This window comes from Enoplosus armatus, chromosome 8 (genome assembly GCF_043641665.1).
Source record: "Enoplosus armatus isolate fEnoArm2 chromosome 8, fEnoArm2.hap1, whole genome shotgun sequence".
NCBI lineage: Eukaryota > Metazoa > Chordata > Actinopteri > Centrarchiformes > Enoplosidae > Enoplosus > Enoplosus armatus.
In genome coordinates this window covers 15,653,341-15,678,571 of record NC_092187.1, presented here as the reverse complement: position 1 = coordinate 15,678,571, position 25,231 = coordinate 15,653,341, and the positions used below count along the sequence as shown (strand labels likewise).

The 25,231-nt window shown below is 39.7% G+C and overlaps 1 protein-coding gene across 1 annotated transcript; it reads left to right on the top strand.

The window, feature by feature from the left end:
* The first annotated feature begins 548 nt into the window (after nt 1-548).
* Nucleotides 549-19,989, top strand: slc9a8 (solute carrier family 9 member 8). Its single transcript, XM_070910028.1, has 16 exons — nt 549-803; nt 1,289-1,470; nt 2,834-2,914; nt 3,931-3,989; nt 8,224-8,307; nt 10,887-10,988; nt 11,244-11,278; nt 12,615-12,758; nt 14,461-14,602; nt 14,685-14,790; nt 14,888-15,004; nt 15,095-15,177; nt 15,767-15,878; nt 16,548-16,768; nt 17,507-17,653; nt 18,492-19,989. Exons 1-16 carry the CDS (start codon nt 565-567, stop codon nt 18,603-18,605), a joined length of 1,968 nt encoding a protein of 655 aa, XP_070766129.1. The 5' UTR covers nt 549-564; the 3' UTR covers nt 18,606-19,989.
* Nucleotides 19,990-25,231: the final 5,242 nt, after the last annotated feature.

Sequence of the window (25,231 nt, the reverse complement as noted above, 5' to 3'; positions counted from 1 at the left end):
ATATATATATATATATATATATATATATATATATATATATATATATATAATAGACTTAGACTATTAGACTATATATATATATAAATGTGCATCCATTTAATATGATTCATTACTAGAGGGCAGGTGTTTTTAGTGCTTCCTACATCTGCAGGTAATTTGCAGATAGTGCAGGATACAATAAAACTACAATATCCATGAAACAGCAGGCGGACAGCTGACGCTACACAACAATGGCTCATGGGAAATTGAGTAGTACACAAGAGTTACTGTGAACCATCGACACCTTATTTATACTATTGAAAGTGAAATCCAATCCACTGTGACGAATAAATAAATAAATATATATATATATATATATATGTTTTAGTCGCTTCAAAGTGTGTCCGTTTGTGCCTTTGCTGCGCTGTCCTGTCGTCCAGGCAACGTGAAGACTACAATTCCCTACCAAACCTTAACCAGGAAGTGGAGTCATGATGTCACAGATACATGGAGCTGTCGACATGGAACTTCCAGTCTTTTTTATCAGAAAACGTTACTTTCGGGTTTAAACTCGCTGGTTTGAGAATGAGAGGTGTTAGCCATAAAGTTTTGTTGCTGTCCCTTTTGCTGTTATTCGTAAGTCCGTGCGAGCCAGAGCGAGCTCAGGGGGTAAAGTCGTTGGACCTGCGTGAGAGAGATGACGACGGAGGGGATGTCAACCATAAGGATAATACTCCAGTTGAAAAGCAGCAAATATTGACAAAACACGAAAAAGAAGATGGACTCGAGTCAAACGACCCACAGAAGGATGGACAGTCTGTTAGGTTTGAGCCAACACATGTTGATACCAGTACTAAGTTACTCCAAAGACACTGGAGTAACTTAGCCCAATGTAGCTAACTAGCTAGCAATAGCCACGTAATGTTATTAAACAGGTTTCCAATGGATTGCAGTCTAACAGCTAACGAACAACTTCAAGACACGTTGCTGAGTTAACTTAATTAATAGCAGGTGACAGCTGTTGTACATTTTAATTTAGTCATTAACTTCACCTTAATATTAATATGGAATGTTTTAGGAGGGTTTAGGTATAAAACTAAGGGATTCTGTTTCCAACCAGTGTATCTTTGCTCTCCAAGTATAACACTATGTTGTTAAACAGAGCTTTATAAATAATATGATTTGAATGATGTGCAGTCTACAATATAAATTGATTCCAGAGCCTTATTCATCTATCTATCTATCTGACTGATTGATTGGTTGAATGCTTAACACCTACATGCTTGTTTTCCTGACTGTGTCCTCGCAGAAAGTCCAATGACACTGATAACTACAGCAACGAGACCCTCCACTCTACAACACCTGCTGTCAAGCCGACGACCCCGGCACCCCCAACCCCCAAGCCCATTCTGCCCGTGCAGACAGGGGTCAAGGCCCAAGAAGAAGAGCAGTCCAGCGGGTTGACCATATTCTTCAGCCTGCTGGTTATTGGTTAGTTGTCTCTCTGTTGCTGCATTGCTGAATATCTGTTTGACTCAGTCTTATGTTCTGTTGTAGTCTGTTAATGTCAGCAGAATCTCCTCACACACATTAAGGAATATAGTCTAGTGTCCTTCTGAGCATACAGGATAAGAAATTAATACACAACGGGAAATATAATGATTGTGGTTCACGCAATATATATAACTTAAACCTCATACAGCTGATAATGGAGTGCAAATGTACAGCCACTTTAGTGTTTTATTAAATCAGATGTTCGGGTGGTGATTTAGGATGAAGGAAGTGGATAAAGGAAAGGATGTGGTTACACATTAATATGTGTAAGGTCATGAAGTGCTTCTTCAGACACAAATTGCTCATTATGCACTTTAGTTCACTTCAGGTTAAGTCACATGTTCACCGATATAAGGCTTTGGACCAAGGAAATGGCATAAATCATGCATAAGGTTACCAATTAGACTCATTCACTTTGCAGACGCATAGAAATGTTATTTTGTCTTGAACCAAATATTTCAATGAAACACACATTTTATTGGTTGAAGCACAACATGTAGAGTCCCATTCCTTTTGGTTTCTAAAGCTAACACAATCTCATCAGTGGTTTTTACTGAGATGATATATCAATAAATGAGAGACCACCTCAGAGTACAATCTGGAGACCACACATTAGTCCTAAATAGCACTTCCTGGAAAGCATATTAACATTATGTACCATTTCCCTCCACAAGTGTGCATGCTTTAATTAGGCCTGAATTTAACATCTCCCTCATAACATAACAGTCCAGCGTTGATGAACCGATCTCTGCTGGCTTCATTGTTGCATACACTATGTCTTATGATTATTTCATTTGCAGCACTGCATTACAATATATATGAATTGCTGTTTGCTTTACTTTATTGTGGCCTTGGGGTTTGTCATCTTAATTATGTTAATATGCATATGCACTGATTTAGCACATTGATATACATGGGTTCCTGTCACAAGGTAATTTTATGTTTTAATTGGGGGCAATTCTCTTTTATTGTACAGTCTCAGAACTATACTTTTGAATGTGAAGCATCTGCTTTGTAGTCATTTATGTCAAGCAAGTGTATTTGAACTCATTTGTGTAAAATATTTTTATAGTTAGACTTGTATGATATGAATTCAAGCATCCATTCAGACTTTCAATGAGAGGAAATCAAGTTAGAGCCAGATGTCCAGTCTACAGTTCAAGACTACAAGATCTTAACTCTATATGATGTGGAGGCTATTTTGGGGCTGATCTGAGTTGGTGTGATGTGATGGTTGGGACATGGATGTATTTGTCCTGAATATTCATTCAGTGGTCTTTGCGCTCCCCACTCACCCCAGGTATCTGCATCATATTGGTGCACCTGCTTTTCAAGTTCAAGCTGCATTTTCTTCCAGAGAGTGTAGCGGTCGTGTCCCTTGGTGAGTACTTTTTTTTTTTTTTTTAAGGCAGTGAAAGTTTGAGTACAGCAAACTAATTTTGAGACTGATTTGGGAGTTTGCCAGAATACTCCACTTTTGCTTTTTTTAGAGCATGCATAAGTAATGAATAATGATGCCTGCTTCTTATGATATACTTATCTTTTACTCCGGCTTCTCTTCCTCATGTTTTATATCTTAAACATATCGTGTGTCATAGTAAATTCCTAACATTATTGCCAATATGTGTGAGTCCAGCAATGAACTAATCATGTAGACCTCTGCAAGGTTACAATACTAAGATTATTTTTTTTCCACAGATACAGATTTGTCACTTCAAGTTAATTCTTAACTTCCTCAAATGCCTTCCATTGTCTCCTTCTTTACATGTTTGTGCAGTTACACTCCCTGAAACTCAGTGACACACATCTGTCTTGACCCTCTAGGCCTTTTCCTCTTACACACCCTGCATACTGCATATCAGCCCGAGCTTGTCTCAGTGTTTGGAGCAGGGGACTCTGCTGACGAGAGATAACACTCTGCTTACAAATCAGGAAGAACTGCTTTTCCTTCCTCATCACTTCCTCTTTCTCAACCACTCATTATGAGTCTTCCCTGCACTATCCCTTTCCATCTGCCCGTATATATCTGGATCTTGCACAATTCTTTGATGACTCTTTCTTTTTCCATCTTATGTCTCTCTTTCTCTGCCCTTTACATGTGTTTGTGTTTTCCTCGCCCTTTTAATTAATGTTCTACTGGGCTGTGTAACAAGAGAGCTGAAGGCCCAAGGGGACTTTCTCAAAGACAAAACTAAGACAATAGTTACTCTCTTCGCATCTAATTTATCCCTGAACTATGGTGGACATTTGCCAGGCATCCGTTTGTTTTAACCACTAAAATAGCACTTTGCCTCAGGTTTGCGCTCCATCTGTATCCTGGTTGTATTGACATTTTCATGTGAAGTAGTAAAATATTTAAACAGTGGTATTGTTTTTTTGTCGCCTCGCTCTTTCCAGGGATTCTAATGGGAGGCTTCATTAAGATCATTGAATTCCAGGAACTTGCCAACTGGAAGGTATAGTTTGTTTCCTTTTTAACACCCTGCTCCACTGCTCCTTGTGTGCACACTGCACTGCCCACAATTCTTGTTCACAATGCTTAGTTTGGTTTGCTTTGTTTAGTGTGAAGCCAAACAATGTATCCATAAAGAAAAAAGCTACACCTGCTGCATTCTGGATATTAACTGTAATTTAGAGGGAACGGACAAACATCAGCATTGCTGTAGTGTTGGCTTATTGAAAACACAATGCATCAAGCTTAGAGTATATAACCAGCATTCCTACTTCTTGTATGATGCAGTTCATCCCACAACAAATTCTCCCCCACCCCAACCCCCACATTTATCTACCCTGTGCTGTAGTTTTTCATTTATCTTTCTGTGCCTGTCTTTGTGCTCACTCATTCATTTCCTGCCCAGTTTTTTTGTCACAAATCTCATCTCTCTATCTTCACTCTGTTACCTATCCATAGTGACACACACCATTCTTTGCCTGCTATCTTTCCCTCTGTGTCCCTGAGCCCTCCTTTTTTTTCCTCCCGGTTCTCACAGCCTTTAATTAACATTCCTTGTTCTCTGCCAGTGAGTGAGAGAGAACGAATGAACAAGAGAGGTAGAGAGAGAGATGCAGAGTGAGGGGGAGGGAGGAAAAGAGGACAGGTTGTGTCAATGTTTCTTGCACACTGGGGCCCATTGTTTTTTATCCTGGGGGCCCCAGGGTGTTGCTGAGTCATCAGCACTAGTAACCAGAGCCCCCGGAGCCCCTTTCCCCCTTTTACCCCTGTCCTGTGAATTACTAGGCTGCTATCTCTGTGTTTGTGTTTAGCTTACAGCAAGCAGACCTGCTCACCTGTCCATATATGGTAAGCAGTGGCTTCATGACTTATTATCACCATACAATTTGATAAAGAACCGTCTTGAATAGAGCTTATTGAAGTTGCACTGTGATATGCAGCAGCTTCTCTGCAGGAGTGGTTTGTAGCCAGTTGAAGACTGAAGACCCAGGCCATGATGCAAATCCATTATGTCTGACCTATTTGTTTTTGAGAGAGCCCCTGAGAGCAGGATGCACCATGCAACCTGTTCATTGAGTGACACAGCCAGTGGCAATACTGTGATTCTGTCAGTGTCATTTTGTCATCAACTGCAACTCTGCATACAGTGCACTTACTTCCATGTTTTACCACCACAGCCAATGGAAGTCTTTTTTTCAATCACTAGCTCATTTCGCAGGTTTAAACTGGATGTGTCCTCATGCTTGTAGTGTAGCTACCTTTTAAGGCTGCATTTCCTCCAACTAGCATGTTTCTAAAGCTGGCCCAGTTGGCTAATCTAGCAAGCCCCAGGGACTGCCCCACAAACCACCAAGGGTGTACAGACCCCTCAGGCAGCAGCAGCATCCTGTCATCACTGGCTTTGCCCTCACCAGCAATCTGCTTTCTTCGCTTTTTCCACCAACCTCTCTATCTCCAGTTCTCTTCCTATAATCCAGCAAATGAAGAGGAGCGTTTCCCTTTTGTGCCTTTCTGGTACTGTTAACTGCTTTTCCTTTTCTCTCATCTGCCCATTTCTCCCATGTGCTCTGACACAGATTGAAGAAGAAATAGCATGCTGTTAAGAAATAACACACTAGCAGCAATTTGTCACTTAGGCAAAGCACAGAGAGAGATACATAGGTGAATATATTTGCATCTACAGTGTACTCCGGATAATAATTTAGTTTTCTCTCTGTTTTAGTATTCTAGCCTGTACCGTACTATCTGGGCTCATCGTTTTTCCTCAGTGGCGACAGTGGTGTGTTTTAAGCCCCAAAGGGCAGCACATACTTTTAATAGATCTCTCCCACGCCACAGAGAGAGAGCGACACAGGGAGAGTAGTTTTAATTGTGGTTTCAGGGGCCTTTTTCCCATGTGGTGATGTCACTGTGTGTCAAAGCCGAGCCTCCAGGGAGCCTGTACTCTGAGCGAAGGTCTCTCCATCGCTCCCGCTATTCTGTTATCTCTCAAACCCTCTTTTAACTGTGCTCCCTTCATCTTTGGCATTCATCTTTTCTCATTTAGTTCAAGCTCTGTCTCAGCACTTCCCTAGAGTATGCCCATACGCTGCTCTCTGGTTTTATCCATTTCATCTTTCCTTCTCCCACAACATGTATTTCTCTGCTGTCTATCAATATCTGTGTTTCTGAAATCTCATTACACCTCATCTTTCCTCATGGTTTTAGGATGAGGTCAATGTAGGGCATTCTGACCTAAAATCTAAAAGACCTAAAAGCAGTAAATCAACAGCAATTCTGATATTTGATTAATCTTTTGAGCCATTTATCATGCGAAAATTTTGTTGTTTTTAACTTCTCAAATATGATGATTTGCTCATTTTCTTTGTTTTCTATAATTGTAAATTGAATACCTTAGGTTTTGGACTGTTTGCCCAGCACAACAACCAATTTAAAGACATCACAATGAGCATTTATTTCAGTTAATCAATTAAATAATTGACAGGTTATTGATAATAATTGTAACCCTTAATTGCGGCCCTACTTGTCGTTTATCAACAAATAATGCAAAGCACTAGCTTGCTGACATCTGCTATGTGTAGATATGTGTATACCAAGTCTGTGTGTGCTTGCTCAGTCACTCCAGTAGTACTCTGGTAGTGTGTGCATGCATGCAGAAGTATGGCTGTAGATGTCAGATTTTGTAGTGCATGCATGGCATACCATCCTCTGTCTCAGATGTTAATATTCATTCCTGACCTTTCACCTGCCATAAAGGGTATAGTTCTGCCAGAGATAAATGTCAAGAAAAAGTGGTAACCTGGAAGCATTCCTTGTTGGCCTACTTTTCCTGCAATTTGAATGCATAATAAGATAAAGTAAGCAGGAGCATAGCCTTTTACTCCAGCATACATCCTGCACAGGCTATCCTCTATGCCTGAACAAACAGAGGAATGTAAATCATACCCTTATCTGGCTCAGCAGTTGTTCATTGTTAACCTATAGCAACTTATATCTCTGCAGTTTTTACAGAAATACATTTTTAAACTTTTTGGCAACCCACATCAAATCTGGAAGTATGTGTCTTCATGTGGGGTTGCTGGGGTTGAGACTCAGCCTCTATCAACTGTCAAAACTGGCTCCCATAATACAATGAGAGAGATTGTTGACTGGATGGAGTAATTATGGGCCTGCACTCTTCCATCTTTCTGACAGACACAGCTGTAGTGTCAGCCACAGTCCAGAAATGGATCAGATGAACATTTACTAATGCATACCGTGTATTGACTGTTACATTACTAACATTATGCACAGAACACACACGCACATACACACACACTGGCTTATACAAGAGCACATGGTACATCATCCACAGACACATTGGCAGCCAGAGCATAATGCATGGGCACATGATGCCTACGCCTGATCTGGGAGGCTGGCCCATTTAGCTGAGAAGCAACAATGATTTCATTATATCGCTGAAATAATCAGAGAGCTAGGGTCACTGGGATACTTTGTGTGTGTGTGTGTTTGTGAGTGAATGAGAGACTCTGAGATAAAAATAAAAAAGCATATGTAGGTATTCACATGTCCTTTTACAGCACGTGTGCAAGAAAGAGCATGTCAGTAGTAGTGTTTGAGTGCATGAATTGGCTGGCAGGCAGGCAGGCAGGCATTCCACCTAACGTGTGTGTGTTTGTTTGTCATCCTGAAGTCCACTCCCAAATTAGTTTTGTCAGATGAAGGGCTGTTGGTAACAGCTCTCGTCACCCTTTCCCCTCTTCCATGACTAAGTATTAAGTCAGCTGATCATCACTGAACCGGCCTTCAATGGTCAGATGAATAGCAGGGAATATTTGTTGATGATTACGTAATAACCACAAGCACATGTTTTATCATTCAGTGACACACACATAATTTGCTCATATATAACGCTACTGATTAGCATTAGGATTCGTGTTTGGATTAATTCAAGATGACAAAACGTGACAGAATGTGTATCAACGCAGTCAATTAAACATGTTTACTATTCACTGTACTTTGTAATTTATTTAATCTGAAATGATTTCTGGATGCTTATGCTGCTCACAGCTCCCAGCTAGTTGGACTTGGCCTTTTCCTTTTTCCACTGAAATGTCTTGCTATTAACCAATGTGCATCTCTGGTTAGAAGTTTAGAATCACTTATTTTGTGACCTGACCACTGCTACCTTTTTACTGTGGATTGTATGTAACTTTGTCTCTGTCCTTCTCTAAAAGGAGGAGGAAATGTTCCGACCCAACATGTTCTTCCTTTTGCTACTACCGCCCATCATCTTCGAATCTGGATACTCTTTACATAAGGTACGGCAGAGTGTGTGCATGAAGCTGAATTTACACGCTTAAGACCTTTAGTTGAAAAAATAAGGCTTGGTGATGTACTTAAAATGTAACAGTGCAAACCAGTTGGCTACAAGTTTAAAAATGTAACATTACCCAGATGTGCAGAACAAGAATCATAGCAATAATTACAGTCACCAAAATAAAAAAAACATATATATATATATATATATATATATATATATATGTATATGTATATGTGTATGTATGTATGTATGTATATACGTATGTATGTACATATATGTATATGTGTATGTATGTATGTATGTATATACGTATGTATGTACATATATGTATATGTGTATGTATATATGTGTGTGTGTGTGTATATATATGTATGTGTGTGTGTGTGTATATATATGTGTATGTATATATATATATATATATATACAGTCATGGAAAAAATTGTTAGACCACCCTTGTTTTCTTCAATTTCTTGTTCATTTTAATGCCTGGTACCACTAAAGGTATATTACCTGAAGAATACAATGAACACGACAAAAAATGCAGCTGGTTACATAATACTTCATGTCCTATTTGACATGCTTAAGCTTAAGTGTATTCCCAGGGTATATAAGAGGCCATTTCATGTCATAAGCAGCACTGCACATGCAAAGGCCTGGAGTGGTTTCCTGCTTACATTCAAGCCGTAGCACAACTCAGAAGTTGTCAGCTCTCACATAATGCCTAAAACAAAAGAATTATGTGAAGCCACAAAGGCAGCCATCTTGGCACTGCTGGAAATTGGCATGAGTGAGAGACAGGTAGCCAAAAAACTGAAGATCTCCAAGACAGCCGTTCATTACACCAAGAAAAAACAAGCCGAACATGGTACTACCAAATTGCTAGCTGGTCGAGGCAGGAAACGTCTTTCTACCCCACGAGATGACCGTGCACTCATCCGTTCCTATGTCAGGAATCGTCGTCAGACCTCCAGGGACCTTAAAAATGAGTGGGCACTGTCGAGAAATGTGACTTGTTCGGCAAGGACAGTTCGAAACCGACTTCTTGAAGCCGGTCTGAAGTCACACAGGGCACGGAAGAAGCCCTTCATCAACGAAAGGCAGAGGAAGGCCTGGTTACTCTTTGCTAGGGATCACAAGGATTGGACTGTTGATGATTGGGCTAAGGTTCTCTTCAGTGATGAATCCAATTTTGACTTGATGCCCACTCCAGCCAACTTACTGGTTAGGAGGAAGCCTGGAGAAGCCTACAAACCAGACTGTCTTGCCCCTACAGTAAAACATGGGGGTGGATCAGTGATGATCTGGGGTTGTTTCAGTATGGGTGGAACAGGGCAAATGCAATTGTGTGAAGGGTGAATGAACCAGGTCATGTACAGGGCTACTCTTGAAAACAGTCTTCTTCCATCAGCTGGAAAACTCTTTCCTGCCTCGAATGACTGGATTTTCCAACAAGACAATGCCCCTTGCCACACGGCAAGGTCAGTTAAAGCCTGGATGGAGAACCAGAACATTCGAACCATGCCTTGGCCTGCTCAATCACCAGATCTAAATCCAATGGAAAACCTGTGGAAAATCATCAAACTCAAAATGGAGAACCACAAGCCCAAAAACAAAGCAAATTTGTTTGAATTTGTGCAACAGGAATGGGCTGCTGTGACAGCAGAACAATATCAGAAGCTGGTGGAGAGCATGCCAAGACGCATGGCTGCAGTCATCAAAAACAATGGTTATGCAATCAACTACTAACTCCTGTGTGTATCATGTGACTAAAACAGACAGAAAAGAAAACATGGAATGCCTAAAAGCACTGTTTTTGGCAGTACAATGCCATAGCTATTGATGTAAGAACTTAAGTGATTTTGGTTATTATCAAGAAAACCATGGAAAATGGCTAGATATCAGCTCTTAAATTAAACTCTTATGAGCTATTTTTGTTGTTATCATTATATTTGTCCAAACAAATGTACCTTTAGTGGTACCAGGCATTAAAATGAACAAGAAATTGAAGAAAACAAGGGAGGTCTAATAATTTTTTCCATGACTGTATATATATATATATATATGTATATATATATATATATATATATATATATATGTGCTAAAACATTCTAGTACTTTTACTTTTATTGTACTGGTGCAGCACAATACAATTCAGAATAAATTAAGATAAAAAAATAAGCAGACTCTAAGGTTGCTTACACCTCAGGCTGACTATGACATGAAATCATAAAAGCATAAGCAGCTCTGCTCTCTGTCAGTTATGTTTTTCCTGTATTGTTATTTATTTTTTTTGTTTTAAATGAATCGGCAAATGCAAAAAGGTGTCTCATAGCACTTTATTATTTATTTTTGATGATCTTAATGGTTTGCTGATATCTCAAACAGGGTTAAAAAGGGCAACTGTCTTGTTCAGATACATTCTGCTTCATTAGTGAAATTGTGAATTTTTTTCTGTGCACCTGTACTGTGCCCTAATTTACATTTTGATGCTGACTACATGTTATGTAACACTATGTAAATATAATGTCATGCTACTAACCCCATGAATACTTAAGCTGTGTGTTTGTGTATGTTCAGGGTAACTTCTTCCAGAATATTGGCTCCATTACTCTCTTTGCTGTGATTGGCACAGCCATCTCTGCCTTCATAGTCGGAGGAGGCATCTATTTCCTTGGTCAGGTGAGGATTGTAGTAGTAGCTGTCACCGACTCTGGCATTGCCAGGATCTGTTGACAGAAAGAGTATGAACTGAAATACTTTCCTGGAACAGCTTGTTAATACAGAGAACATTTGTGTAGTTGTAAATAGCCATTACTACAGCATGTCTTCATTCTTCAGAGTTTGTCTTGCTCTGCAGATGTTGACATGATCAGATCTCCTTGTTGCAACTCTTCACAATGTGTGTCTGTGTCTTGCTATGTTTTTTTTTCTTAGGCCGATGTGATCTATAAAATGACTATGACTGATAGGTGAGTATTTGTTTTCCACTCTTAACTAGCATTAATATATTTCTTGCATTACTGTATTAGAATAACAGGGGATTTCTCCAAACCTCCAGGGATTTAACTCTATGACTTCAAGGGAAATTGGATATTAACTATAAGTGACTCGCAGACAGTAGGATTATCCAGCTGCTAGAGATGACTGACACAAAAGCAGTATGCTACTCCACACCCATGTGCTTAAGTGTGTATACTTATTGGTGCACAGTCAACCTGAGTGTGAGCGTGTGTCAGGTTTGTCCAAGCAGGGCTTTTGTCTATTCATTTCCTTCACCAAGGAGGATATTTAGTCTCATTTGTCTTTCTGTTTGTGTGATTGTTAGCAGGATATATCAGAAACAGCTCAACAGATTTTAATGACATTCGGAGGTAATTCAGGACATGCGCCAAGAAAGAACTGATTAGATTACAGTAGGAAAACTCCCAAAACATAGCTACTTAATCTTTTTTTAGAAACATATACTGTATCTATCCACCCTTTTCTGCCCGTGCAGATTTTTTGCCATTTTAAAATGTTGTTTTTTACAAAATAGTCTTTTAATCACTCCTCCCTCCTACAGTAACTTAATCCAAACTTTACCAAATTGTGTGCATTACATGGACCGAGAGAGAGACAGAGAGAGGCTGAGAGAGAGTCAGCCCTCTTATATGGCAATGAGGAGGAGTTGATTCAGATGTGGCTCATCCTCCTGACACACCTCTGCCACTTTGTATCCTACACAAGAATAGGAAACACACAGGAGCCACAAACAAGAGTGGGAGGGGTCATCACAATTTGCATTAAAGGACTAAAAAGGATTATGCATTATAAAGACATCTCAACAACAAAAAAATGACATCTAAAACTAAAAAGTTCATCAAAAAGAGATTTTTTTTTCATTTTATGTCACTCCATACTGCTTCCCGAGATTTATTTACCAAATTGTTGTAGGTGTGGCCTATTTGACACAGACTGCCATAACTCATGTGTAATTTTAGCCAAATCTAGATGCATCTTTTTACAAAGCCTTAATATTCTGGGACAGGATTTATGTATTCTTCAAAAATCATGGCAATTATTAAAGTAAGTAAAAGGATTGTGCTGCCTTAGCCAACACATGTGCTCTCTCATTTGTGACGTGTTTCTTGTCTGTCTCCCTCTGACCTCTTTACATACACAAATTACGTTGTTTTGGCTGTGTTATGTCCCTTTGTTGCCCACATGTGCTTGTTTCTTAATTCATTTTAAATATTTCTGTGCCTGTAGAAGTGTCATTACTGTTTTAACTGTTTTCCTCCACTCATTTTCTCTCCTTTGCTGTAGCTTTGCCTTTGGCTCACTGATCTCAGCTGTGGACCCTGTAGCTACCATCGCCATCTTTAATGCCCTCAACGTGGACCCGGTCCTCAACATGCTGGTGTTCGGTGAGAGCATCCTCAACGACGCCGTTTCCATTGTCCTCACTAAGTAAGAGTCTCTATCCACACAAAGTAAAAATTTCACACAGCCTGTCAGAATTACTTGTAGCCAAAAGAAATTCTTATGGTTTTCTGTAATTTTTATACTTTAATCTTTATTTTATCACCTGCAGCTGTAAGGATTTATATTCTCCTCTGGGTTTACACAAACAGTGACACACTGGTTGCTCAACATTGTAAATGTCAGCTGGGTTGTAGTCAGGCATCTTCCAACCTTTGAACCCCACCTGCCTTTTGCTGATTACAGTGTGACAGGAAGCGAGGAGGATAATAGAACCAGTGACCTATTTTATCACCTAAGACATGCACTTAATGGCAAAGCCATGGTTTGAAATGGATGTGGGTACATTTGTATCAGAATCTACTAAATGTGAAGTCCAAAAGCTGGGACTTAAAATGGTGATCTGATAAATGTGGATGACATTCACACGTGAGAATTGTTATGGAATGTTTTCATAGTATCTGTTCAGAAATGAGTAATGGGGACAAAAAAAAGTCCCTTTGACGCCCATAAGTGTCACGAGACTTGCTTTAGACATAGGGAGCAATCTCTTTAGAGTATCGCTCTCTCAGAATTGTTTATCAGGCTTGTCCTGTATCAACAGACAGGCGGCCACACACACAGTCTTGACAGACAAGTTTGACGGAAACAGACAGCTGGATTCCCTTGTTTGTACGCAGCGCTGTCATCTTATCTGCTGTCTTTGTACTCACTTTATTGCTGCCTTATCTCTCCTACTCACGACCAGCTAAATGTGCAAAGTGATCTCAAGTGTCTGCATGCCCCTGTAGAGTAAATGAGTGCATTAATAATAGATAGGCTGAACAGGCCTGGCAGTTTGCTTGTTGTTAGCACCTCACAGACTGGCTTTCTTTGAAAGCTACTTTACAGTTTGGCCCAGTCGTTTATAACAGCCACGCAGCTAATGCCTTTACTTGGGAGCTTGTTGATAAACATTGAAATCAGATTATTAATTACACTGTGTTGTCTGGCTTTTTGTCTGGATAACTGTTATAAAAAGGATTGGAATTGTACAATGAAATTGATTGTCTGTGTTCCTGCTACACCAATTTTTGTTTTGGATGAAAACATGATGATAAATCCTTTTCACCCAACTGAGTTTAAGTCCAAAGAAGTGGGAGAGAAAGAAACATATGACAGATGTTGTAGAGTAAATGCTTGAGCATTAATGTGTCATTATAGTGTTCTACATGTTTTTAAAAGTGACCTTACTCTTTTAAGATCTAATAAAGTTTACATTTTTCTTTCAAAAACAAATTACTATGGCTCAGATAGTACATCCAGTTATATTCTGTGTGGCACAATTTCACAATAAAGTCCTTCCAATTATTACATTCCTGTTAAGTCATTGGGCTGATACGATACAGCCGACCTCTGTTTAGCAAACAGGATTTTGATGGCAGGATTACAAACAAACACTAATCCGCATGCACACACGCACACGTACACGCACACACACACACACACACACACACACACACACACACACACACACACACACACACACACACACACACACACACTCCCTCTCTCATACTTGTGAGTTTGTAGGATTCAATGGTGGAGTTTTCCTGCCCTCTAGGGTCAGATAGATGTATTACAACACAGAATGTGCAACTAATATTGTGGCTTCATTTGTAACTTTCCTTTTTCGTCTTTTGTCTTTCAGCACAGCGGAGGGGTTCTTCTCCCGCTCAGACAACTCCGTGATAACAGGCTGGGAGACTTTTTTGCAAGCATTGAGTTATTTCCTTAAAATGTTTTTTGGTTCTGCTGCCCTGGGAACCCTCACTGGACTCATTTCGGCCCTTGTATCCAGACTTATTTTGTGTGAGAGAAATTTGTGTGTGTGTGTGTTTTCAACTTATTTAAATTCCCTAACTTACTGATTAGTTTCTGAAACACTTTGATCTGAGGAAGACACCGTCACTGGAGTTTGGTATGATGATAATCTTCGCGTACCTTCCCTATGGCCTGGCAGAAGGCCTCAAACTGTCTGGTGGGTGCACATATTCTTGCATGAGAGCCAAAGAAGATTTTTATGTTTGACTTAATAGGACTTCTTTTTTAATGCCATGCTTTCTCACCACCTACAGGAATAATGTCCATCCTGTTTGCGGGAATCGTGATGTCTCACTACACCCATCACAACTTGTCTCCAGTCACACAGATCCTCATGCAGCAGACACTGCGCACGGTGGCCTTCATGTGTGGTCAGTGAATTCTCTCTTTTTCCCTCCATTCCCCCCTTTTTTCATGTGTACAACATATCCTCAACACTATTTTTCTAATTTTCTCCTCAGAGACATGTGTGTTTGCCTTCCTTGGTCTCTCCATCTTCAGCTTCCCTCATAACTTTGAATTTTCCTTCGTCATCTGGTGCATAGTAAGTGCTCTTGCATTCTTTAAAATGTAACCTGAATGTTGATTTAAAGGTCCCATATTGTAGAAAGTGAGATTTCCTTGTCTTGTTTGATTATAAAGCACATCTAGTTGCTATATAAATACTGTGAAAGTATCAAAATGCTCAGTCCACAGAGAAATGCACACAGCCCATATTCAGAAACTGTGCCTTTAAACGAGCCGTCAGGACTTCTGTAAGGTTGTGATGTCAAAACTATACAGTACTGCACTCAGCCACGCCTCCAGCAGGTCATCTGCTCCAGGCACAGCACGCCCACCAAGTACAGGGACGCGCTCATCCACCCGCTCAGTCTGTCTAAGTTATGCGACCGCTCTGCTCAGGACTACTCGTCACGTTTTTGGAGGTTGTTCAGTTTGTCTAAAATGGCTTGTTCCAGACAGAGGGTGACCTGAGGGGCTGCATAAAGGTCCAGTATAAAATACATTTTTTGAACTGTGAATCATGTAAAGCTACTCTAGTGGAATTCCAGAATAAAACCCTAGAGCTGAAATGAGCATAATACGGGACCTTTAACGTAATTCCTGACTGTCAACTGTTGTTCTCTCCGTAGGTCCTGGTTCTTCTCGGCCGAGCAGTGAACATCTTCCCTCTGTCATTTTTGCTGAACTTTTTCAGAGACCACAAGATCACTCCCAAAATGATGTTCATCATGTGGTTTAGTGGTGAGATGCTACAGTGAACCTTTTGACTAAAGTGTTACAAGAACAGTTGTGGCCCGTTTGTTGGTGTCTAAGCCGTGATCATTGCCCTGACATAGTGTGCATGTCTCTGGGTGCAAATGAAAGTAGTAACAACTAGAACTGAAACAAGTAGTCGATTAATTGATAAGTCGATGGAGAGGAAACTCACCAGATCACAACTATTTTGATCTGTAAATTGTTTTTGTCATTTTTCAAGCAAAATGATCAAACATCCTCCATCTTCCACTCTCGCTTTTCAAAAAAAAGTTTCATGAAAAAGAGCTGCTTTTCTATGTCATGTGAACTTTGGGATTTGGACAGCTGGTCAGATAAAAAGGTGAATCTTGCCTCACCTTAGACTCTGGGAAAGCAACATTTGTCACTATTTTCTGACATGTTATAGACAAAACAATTAATCAATGAATAGAGAAAATAATCAGCAGATTAATCAATAATGAAAATAATCATTATTTGTAGCCCTACGCACATTAAAAAAAAAAAAAAAAAAACTAAGGAAACAATTAAAAGTGTACTAGTGTCCAGATTTCCGATTACATAATATATATTTATTATAACTAAGTATATGTAACACTATTTACAATGTATTTGCTTCCGGAGGTTAATCGTTAAATGCTTTCCTTTGTCTGGTAGGTTTGCGAGGTGCCATTCCCTACGCGCTGAGCCTTCATCTGGGCCTGGAGCCCATTGAGAAGCGGCAGCTGATTGGCACCACCACCATCATCATCGTACTCTTTACCATCCTCCTCATGGGGGGCGGGACCATGCCGCTCATTCGCATCATGGACATTGAGGAAAGCCAGTCTCGGCGTAAGAACAAGAAAGACATCAATCTCAGCAAGACACAGAAAATGGTAATGGTGGAGCAGTTATATTTCACTTCAGTCTGTACACAGACACACAGACAGTTTGTTGGCTGCATTGATACTTTCTGTGCCATTCTCTCATCTGCCATCAGTGCCACTTTGACTGGTCTCTTCAGAGGGAGAAACATCAAAGGGTTGATTGTGGTTTGTGTGAAGGACACTGAATCAGCGGGGAGCAAAGTACTCATCACAGAGATGCACACTTAGAAACACCAGAACTCAGACAAGCACAAATAAAACCCTAACAACTGGCATTAATACAATTTCCCAGACACATCAGAATACAAACTATTGTGTTCAATATGTCAGTTGACGCTGTTAGCTCTAACTCTAGATAATGGCTCATTCTTTTGAAGTACATGCTACCATTGAGGTCATTGGCGCCATGTGGCTGTGTGTTTGACTGTCTTGTGTGTACAGTATTTCCATGTTTGATGTCTTCCAAAGCTTAGTTTTACACCCTGGGGTACCAGCAGCTAGATCTGTCGACCCTCAATTTTTCCTCACGGCTCTCACGCCCTCTTTGATGTACTTCCCTCTCTTTGCTCCCTCTGCTCTTTCTCCCTCATCTCTGATCCTTCTGTGTGTGATCTCGACTCCACCACCCTCACCGCTGTCCTGTCATTTTGGCTTTTCCCTGCACCCACCTTCCTCTCCATCGCTGCCTCATTTGTTGGCTCCTCTTCTTTCATTTATCTGACCCCCCCCCCCTTCCTTTGTCTCCAGGGTAACACCATTGAGTCAGAGCACCTATCAGAACTGACAGAGGAGGAGTACGAGGCTCAGATCTACCAGAGACAAGATCTGAAGGGCTTTATGTGGCTTGATGCAAAATACCTTAACCCCTTCTTCACTCGCAGGCTCACCCAAGAGGTAAGAGAGAGACAGAAATCCTTTAAGTCACCTGAGAGGCCGCGTGATACTGCTCATAATCCCTTATGTATTTTATTGTTTTCCAGTCATACCGGTTTCCTCTCAGTTCTTATGTTTGGTATGTAATGTTAAAAACTGATATACTGACCAAATGGCGCAGAAAAATGTCCATATCTGCTTGATTAGAGCTGTTTTATATTGAAGAATAGCACCATTAACTTGGTCACAAACACATTGCATTTCCTATAACTTCTTCACAATAAAAGCATTCGCTGGTGGAAAGTTTTTAACAGCAACAGCAGGAAAGGTTCGGTTTGCATCGGCAGTAACTTAACACAGCTGAAAGGTGACACAAAACTTTGCACCCTAATGGTAATTTGCTGTAAGTTAAGTAAATATATATAGTTTGTTGTTTTGCAAATTGAACACATATCTTTTAGCCATATCTGTTAATTTGCTTTTGCAATAAATATTCCCCGTCAAACCTACCAACTGAAGGGGGCGTACTCTACACTGCCATTTGGTAGATAGTTTAATATCACTTCCTTGTGTAGCAGTTGTACCATTGTAATTATGATTTACAACTGTTTGTGCCTGAATTGCTGGTGAACAAGTCATAAACAGTGCAAAATTATGTAATTTGGCAAGGGGATAACTCAATATAGTTAATGTTAAATCAAAACCTCTCACAGTATTACCAAAAACACTGTATTCTAAGATGTGTTATTTTGTCTACACCTCGGGCCTGTTCATGTGAATAGATCTATATGTCCATTTATTCTTGCATGTGTGCTGATGTGCCTATTTGTGTTGTGTGTGTAATGTGTGTGTCTTACAGGACCTGTTACATGGCCGGATCCAGATGAAAACCCTCACCAACAAGTGGTACGAAGAAGTTCGCCAGGGTCCCTCAGGCTCTGAGGATGACGAGGATGAAGCAGAACTTCTGTGAACTGAACAAACACTGTCAGTTCATATGAAAACAATGAATGGACATTGTGTGTCCTGGGCGGAGGGAGGGAGTGTGTATGTTTGTGTGTGTGAAGACAAGCACTCTTTTCAGTGTTGTTCACATGCACTTCTCGTTTGTTCACCTGCCACCAACTTAATGTGACAGAAGAGTCTCAGTCAGTGCCCACAGTGCAGCTTTAGTACACAAAGTGGGCTGGAATGTATCAAATCACAGTGTGGTCCCAGTAAAACTGGATTTGACAAATGTAACACTGGGTGAAGCAAAAAACCCTGTGAAAATGATGTTCCTCATATGAATGCCATATTGTGAATAAGTGTGTGCACCAGTTCACTGATCAGCTGAACAGTACACGAGATGTTTTGTTGATTCTGAGAACTTTTCCCAGGTGTTTCTTTTATACAGGTTTAGGTCTGAAGGGAAGATGGCAGGGAAGCTGAGAGGGACATTTTCTATGTAAAGCAATACTAGAGCACCTTTTCACTTTTTCTCCTCACTTTTGTATTGTTCATTGCTATGTTGCACTCGCTTATTTAAGCTCTGCTGGAAGTTTTACTTTGCGTCAAGGGGATAGGAAGGACACAATATAATGTTGCTACAGCCTCAATTTTTAAAGTGGGATTTGTAATAAGCCGCAGGTGGCTGCTTTGAATAGCTTCCTGTTGAACTAGATGTAATTCTCTCTGGGTCTCCACATTTGTATGCATTAATGATTCTGAGTTTATCTATTAAAAAACACATATTCATACTACTGTAATGAAGATAAAGTACCAGACGTGATGCAATAGCTACCACTACATCCTCCAGCAACAAAGAGAAATGCAGGAGACACTTAAAACTAGTTCGAAGTTATTTTTAAAACTAATCATTTTCAAAACGTTAAACACCTAGCTTACAGGAGAATAATTATGCTCCAGAAAATTGGAAATTGCTTTAATTTCCAAATGTGGTTTCAGTTTGTTTCCCCTAAATTCTCTTCTTTTCTGTGTTTTATTTTCATTCTCTCGCGAGGCTCCTGCCACTACTTTGTGTAACTTGAACTGTTGCTTTTGTGATTTTCACTGTGGGTTTTGAATGAAGACAGGCACCAATGAATGCGTGGGTAACTGGGAATAATGTCTTGTGAATGTTTATGTATTTTCTTCTATTTATTTATCAAATGTTTATGTGCTGTTTGTGGGATTAAAGGCTTTTATACAAGCTCTATGAGCACTGCAGAATTATAGAAAATATCTATAATAAAACAATTGACATCTTCTATGTTGTATCGAATGCTGTTTTAATGGGAGAAGAGCTACGCCTCTTAAGGAGTTTCGCATTACTGTACTGTATTGTTTTCATAAATAAACCTTAGCGGAACGGGAAACTGCATGTATAGTAAGTCTACTCCTATAAATGTATAGGCACTTGGACTAAATGCATATTACAGTCTGCCAAACTTAAATTGGCACATAAAAGCACTCCAGTATAGAGAGAAAATGGTGAAATATGAGACATACTAAAACATTTTGTGCTGTGGGTAAAATATAAGCACTCACCTTTTTTTCTTTGTCTTAACACACCTCTTACACAATAAGATACCTTCCAGGGAAAAATGTACAAAAGTCTCACGGTAAAATTCAACTCAACACCACCTTCATACCATCCTAACACTTCAGTGATGTCTTTATGACATTGGAGTTTCCTCTACTCATTTCATAAGCAGCATGTGCTAATTAGTCCATAGATTATAAAGTGGGAGATGATTAGTGTGTCAGGCTAAAGCAGGAAGACAGACCAGTCCTCAGAGTAATTAGAATATATGAAAAGGTTAATGTGTGGTCTTGCTGGGGACTATATCCTGTACATATCCTGTAGCCCAACAGGCTAAGCTCTAACTCTGAGGAACACCAGGCTGACATACCCTTGAAGCGTCTCATGGGATGTCATTAGGCATATTGATGAGGAGGCAATAGCGTTAAACTGGAGGAAGAAATCATATCACAGTGTCCACGTTAGTAGTGTAATTAATGGCAGTGGCTCCACTCTGTATCTCAGGGCAGAGCAAGTCTATGTAAGGTGAGTGGACTGTAATGCATGCTTTGCCACTTTGGAAGGCACAACATTTTTTTTTTCATCTGAACATCAGATAATTGAAAAATTCTGTTAGCACAGTTGCTATTTATACACAGCATTTACGCTGTTAGCTGTAGAGTGTCACTGCCACCACTAACCAGCCCAGGATGGACATCAAATTAAAAACATGGTGTGCAGCTGACTTTGAATGCATAAAGAGGCCAGAAGGCTACTTTAAATATTTGTTTTGTTTTTGTAAAGCACTTGGTGCTAAGTGCTAAATATGTTATGCCATGATTTGACTAGATTATATCCTGTTATTTTCAAAAAGTGCATTTGTCTGGTAAATTGATTTTTGTAATGAGGATGTACAACCAGTAGGGGGGTGTCTAAATTCACAGCATTGCTCCATGAAAAATGAATAACGCCACCTAACAGTGGATAAAACAGTGCTACATTATTTACTTTTTATTAGCCAGTTATACCAAATAACTCCTCTGCTGTGCATTATATATAACTGAAACTGGTTGAAATGCATGTAATAGTATATCAGGGGAAAAGGAGCAAATTACAATCTCCAGTCATTTTGTACACATAACTCAACCTACTCTGTACAAAGCCTTTATAGCTCTGCCTTCATTCACTTCTAACTGTATACAAGCAAAGACGCTCTATTCTTTGTGAGTTTATATACATATATTATGTGGTACCTCCATCAAACAATACATCTTGACAATTTTGTGTAGTTTCCCCAACTGGAGTTTCTAATAAGATGGGTAGCTAGTAATACACACTCAAAACCAATATTTCCTCATTAATAATTTGTATACTGTGGTGTACCATCATCACTTTTTTAAACAAAATATAAACATACTTCCACACTCTCCCAGAATGTACATATTCAGTGTGCATATTAATATTAATATATATTAAATATTTTAATTTCCTCTCATTTGTCATATTGCAACACCATGTTAATATGGTCCTCCCTGTACTTCAATGTCACAGAGTTTAGGTATTCTTTCTCTGTTTAAACGGACACATCAGTGCCAAGAGCCCTCAGCAGTATAGATATGTTATCATGTTTTTGGGATATAAGCAATTCTTGTAATCCTTCCTGTCACCAAATCCTAAACTATGATCTGTCCTCTGGAGGACACAAGTATCATCACCCAAGTTATCATTGCTTGTTTTACAATTTACAATGTTCTTTTAGAGATTAAATAAAAGATTAAGAGGCACACAGTGAGTGAATCCAGCCGGATCCTCTGCCAAATAGCTAATGAAAATATGTTGATTGAAAAAATTAGAGAATGTAATTACCATCCTGGTTTGCATAGGTGGTGAATCTCCCGCTGGCAAGCTGACAGTTTCTGATTATGTACATGTATTGGTATGTGCAGGCAAATGTGCAGGTGAGATGGATTTGATAGTTAACATCAGGCCTGTGGACGACAGCAGGGAATTTCACTGATTAACATGCCTGGAAATTGGAGGTATGTAACTCCTCTGTGAAATCAGAAGCTTTTGATCAGTTAAAATGAACATCTGTAGACTATCTGCCCTCTATGGCACATCAGTCTTCATCCCTCAAGGTGAGAATTCATTTGGCTTATTGTTGACTGACATACATGAATTTACTGTTGTAGCTTTGCACCTCAACCACACGAAATCTTTGTCTTGATGGCAGCATGCAGACCGAGGAAAGAAAAAAGGCATATACATGTATGTATTCCAACTCTCCGTCCACTTCAGGCGTCCTGCCAAAACATCAGCGGAGAACTACAACACATTAATATACTTTAACTACAACTACACATAAACTCACAGTGTGACCGGATGACCTGCAGCATTCAATCAAAAAGTAACCTTGTTGTGTTTTTCTGTGTTTTTTGGGGGGGTCATGGTTTGACCCAAGTCGACAGCAACACAGAAATAGGCAGTCAATTCCAGTTCTCTCTTTCTTTTTCACACAGTTGTTCATCTCCTAATAACATTTCTTTCTTCTCTTTGCCATCTGTCTTTGTTTTACTCGCTCCTCCCAAAGGCTCTGCTTTCAGGTGCTGATTCCTAGAATCACTCCATTAATGTTCTCATGAATTCTCAGTAAGTGAGACTGGCAGGCGTTTAACTATTGAGAAAATTGATAAAGTAATTGAATGTCAGCTAAAGCAGAGCAGCTGTCGGCTGGAGTTAGAAAATTTGACTCACCTCCACATTTTGGATGTGATAACAAAGGATTGTCAACCCCCTAACTCATATCCAGCCACAAGGGGATTAGTATTTGTTCAGAGTAGTAGTTCAACATTGTGGGAAATACTCTTATTCGCGAATTAGCAAAGAAAAGATTGATACCACTTTCATGTCTTTAAGGTAAATATGAAGCTACCACAAGCGGCCAGTTAGCTTAGCTTAGCACAAACAAAGGGAAACAGCTTGCCTGGCTCACCAGCACCTCTAAAAGTTCACTAATTAACATATTGTATGTTCAATCTTCACCAAAACTAAAGTGTAAAAATGACAATTAGCCATTTTATGTTTTTTTTTGTGTCAGACTATTTCTTGTTCTTGTTGTTCTTGTTAGCCTTCCGTTGGACAGAGCCAGGCTAGCTGCTTCCAGTCTTTGTGCTAAACTGATTTAATTAATTGCTCACGGCATGTTGCAAGAATCAGTCTAATCTGTACACTGTATTTAGCTACAGTACATCAAGTCGACGGATGGAGGGCTATCTGAGAATATCAATATCCATTCACTGACTGTTCCTTCCTTTCACTTCAGTCTGTACCTGTAGACCGAATAGACACTCGTACGATACCTTGTGTCCATTGTGAGAGAGAGTATGAACATGCATGTCCTATGAAGGTGTATAGTTTGTGTGAGGGGTGTATCAACATTTGAAAATAGCCCTATGTGGCTACATGTAAGAATTTGAGCCTATAACGCTAGACGCAAGAAACCAGTTCTGACACTGGTTTTTAACTTAACTTGCAATTATTGAGCATCAAGGTAGTAACATCTGGACATTCAGACTGAATTGTCATGCTGTTTCACATTCATTTTGAACCTCTGAACAAACCAGAGATTAAGAGGTCTGAACATCTTACTGTAATTGAATGAAGTTGGGACATTTCTATGTACTTACTTCATTTTTTTCTTGTACTTCCACAAAACACAGGAACACTGAGTCTGAGCTACAGTAATCTTATAAACTTGAGTATATATATATCTGACTGGGCTGTCTGCGTCTGAGTGAGCCGTGCGCTGAACTCACCATCCACAGACAGATGCAGGCAGTTATATATCTAGCAGGCAGCGGAGACCGGGGATGTGAAAGACTCCTTCTGATTTAAGTCCATTGAGTTGCCATGGGAACTGACTTCAGGTCAATGATAAGATTTTTGAGTGGGATACTGTCGACAGCTACTTCCTCTTGAGGCGCAGGAGGAGGATTTCAGCACATTGTCTTGTTTTTTGCCGAGTTGTTAGAAGCTGCTTTGCTGGCTTTAATCTGAAGCTGAAATATGCAGAAAGATGGTGTCTAATGGAGGAGCTAATGTTTAAATTAATGGCACAATACTGGAAATTCAATTAGCCCGAAACCTGTATCTAATTAGATTATTTTAAAATGACAACATTTTCTCTTTTTTTCCTTCTACTTACTAATCTTTTAATACTTTTTATGTTGGTTTGTCATTAACCCCTGAAACCCCACTGAACTGCTGGTGGATCAGCCAACACAAACTCATGTTGTGCAGCCAAACTTTGCTTAAACCCACAGAGCTCTACTGCAAATTCTAGTGTAGATCCCGACGTTTTCAAAGATACCAAATATGTCAGGCTGAATTTTGTGGACATGTGAATAAAATGATGCACAGGACATCTTTAATATTTCCATTTGGTTGGATGGCGCAGCCTTATAAATCATGGACTCTTTGGTTTGAATATTTCACTAAATGGAAACATCACAGAGGTTTGAAGAGTTGGAACAAGCCAATACAGAATATATGCAGTGGGGAATAAAATAATTTCTCTAACCTTGAAGCCAAATGGGAACGACTTAAAAGGGTAAAACTGGATGTTAAGGGGTTTACTGGGGGAGCAGTGTTCATAGATGCCCAGTCATTTTGGATTCAGTTTAAGTCACCTATATTTGAAGTAGTTCTGTTAATAGAATAGAATAGCAATAGATTGGACGTGGCTGTTACGACTGGGGCTATGGTTTGTGCAATGTTATGAGCTTTCATCAGTGCTCACTTATAAAGAAAAACAGACAGAAACAAGGCTAGCAGCTATTCAGAGACATTAATTGCTTTCCAGTAAGACTTCTCACCTTTGGAGCAAAAATGTCATCTCATGCTACTGTGTTTCACAAAAGTTAGAAAGCAAACTAATGCAGGATATTAAAAAGGACTACTTAGTCCTCACCACTGAGATACAATAAAGTCAACGTCATCAGGCAAAGCCAACTGTCTCACTACTTCCAGCTCCCTCCTGTGATCCTCTGTGATCCCAATGGAGCACAGTAGAACAATCAGAGCAGACAAATGGCAGA

Bases quoted from the DNA above. Each gene is read 5' to 3' on its own strand.
- slc9a8 (XM_070910028.1), top strand. From the start codon at position 565: ATGAGAGGTGTTAGCCATAAAGTTTTGTTGCTGTCCCTTTTGCTGTTA. The intron at 1,471-2,833 runs GTTAGTTGTCTC...CACTCACCCCAG, and splicing joins CTTCAGCCTGCTGGTTATTG to GTATCTGCATCATATTGGTG. The intron at 2,915-3,930 runs GTGAGTACTTTT...CGCTCTTTCCAG, and splicing joins TGTAGCGGTCGTGTCCCTTG to GGATTCTAATGGGAGGCTTC.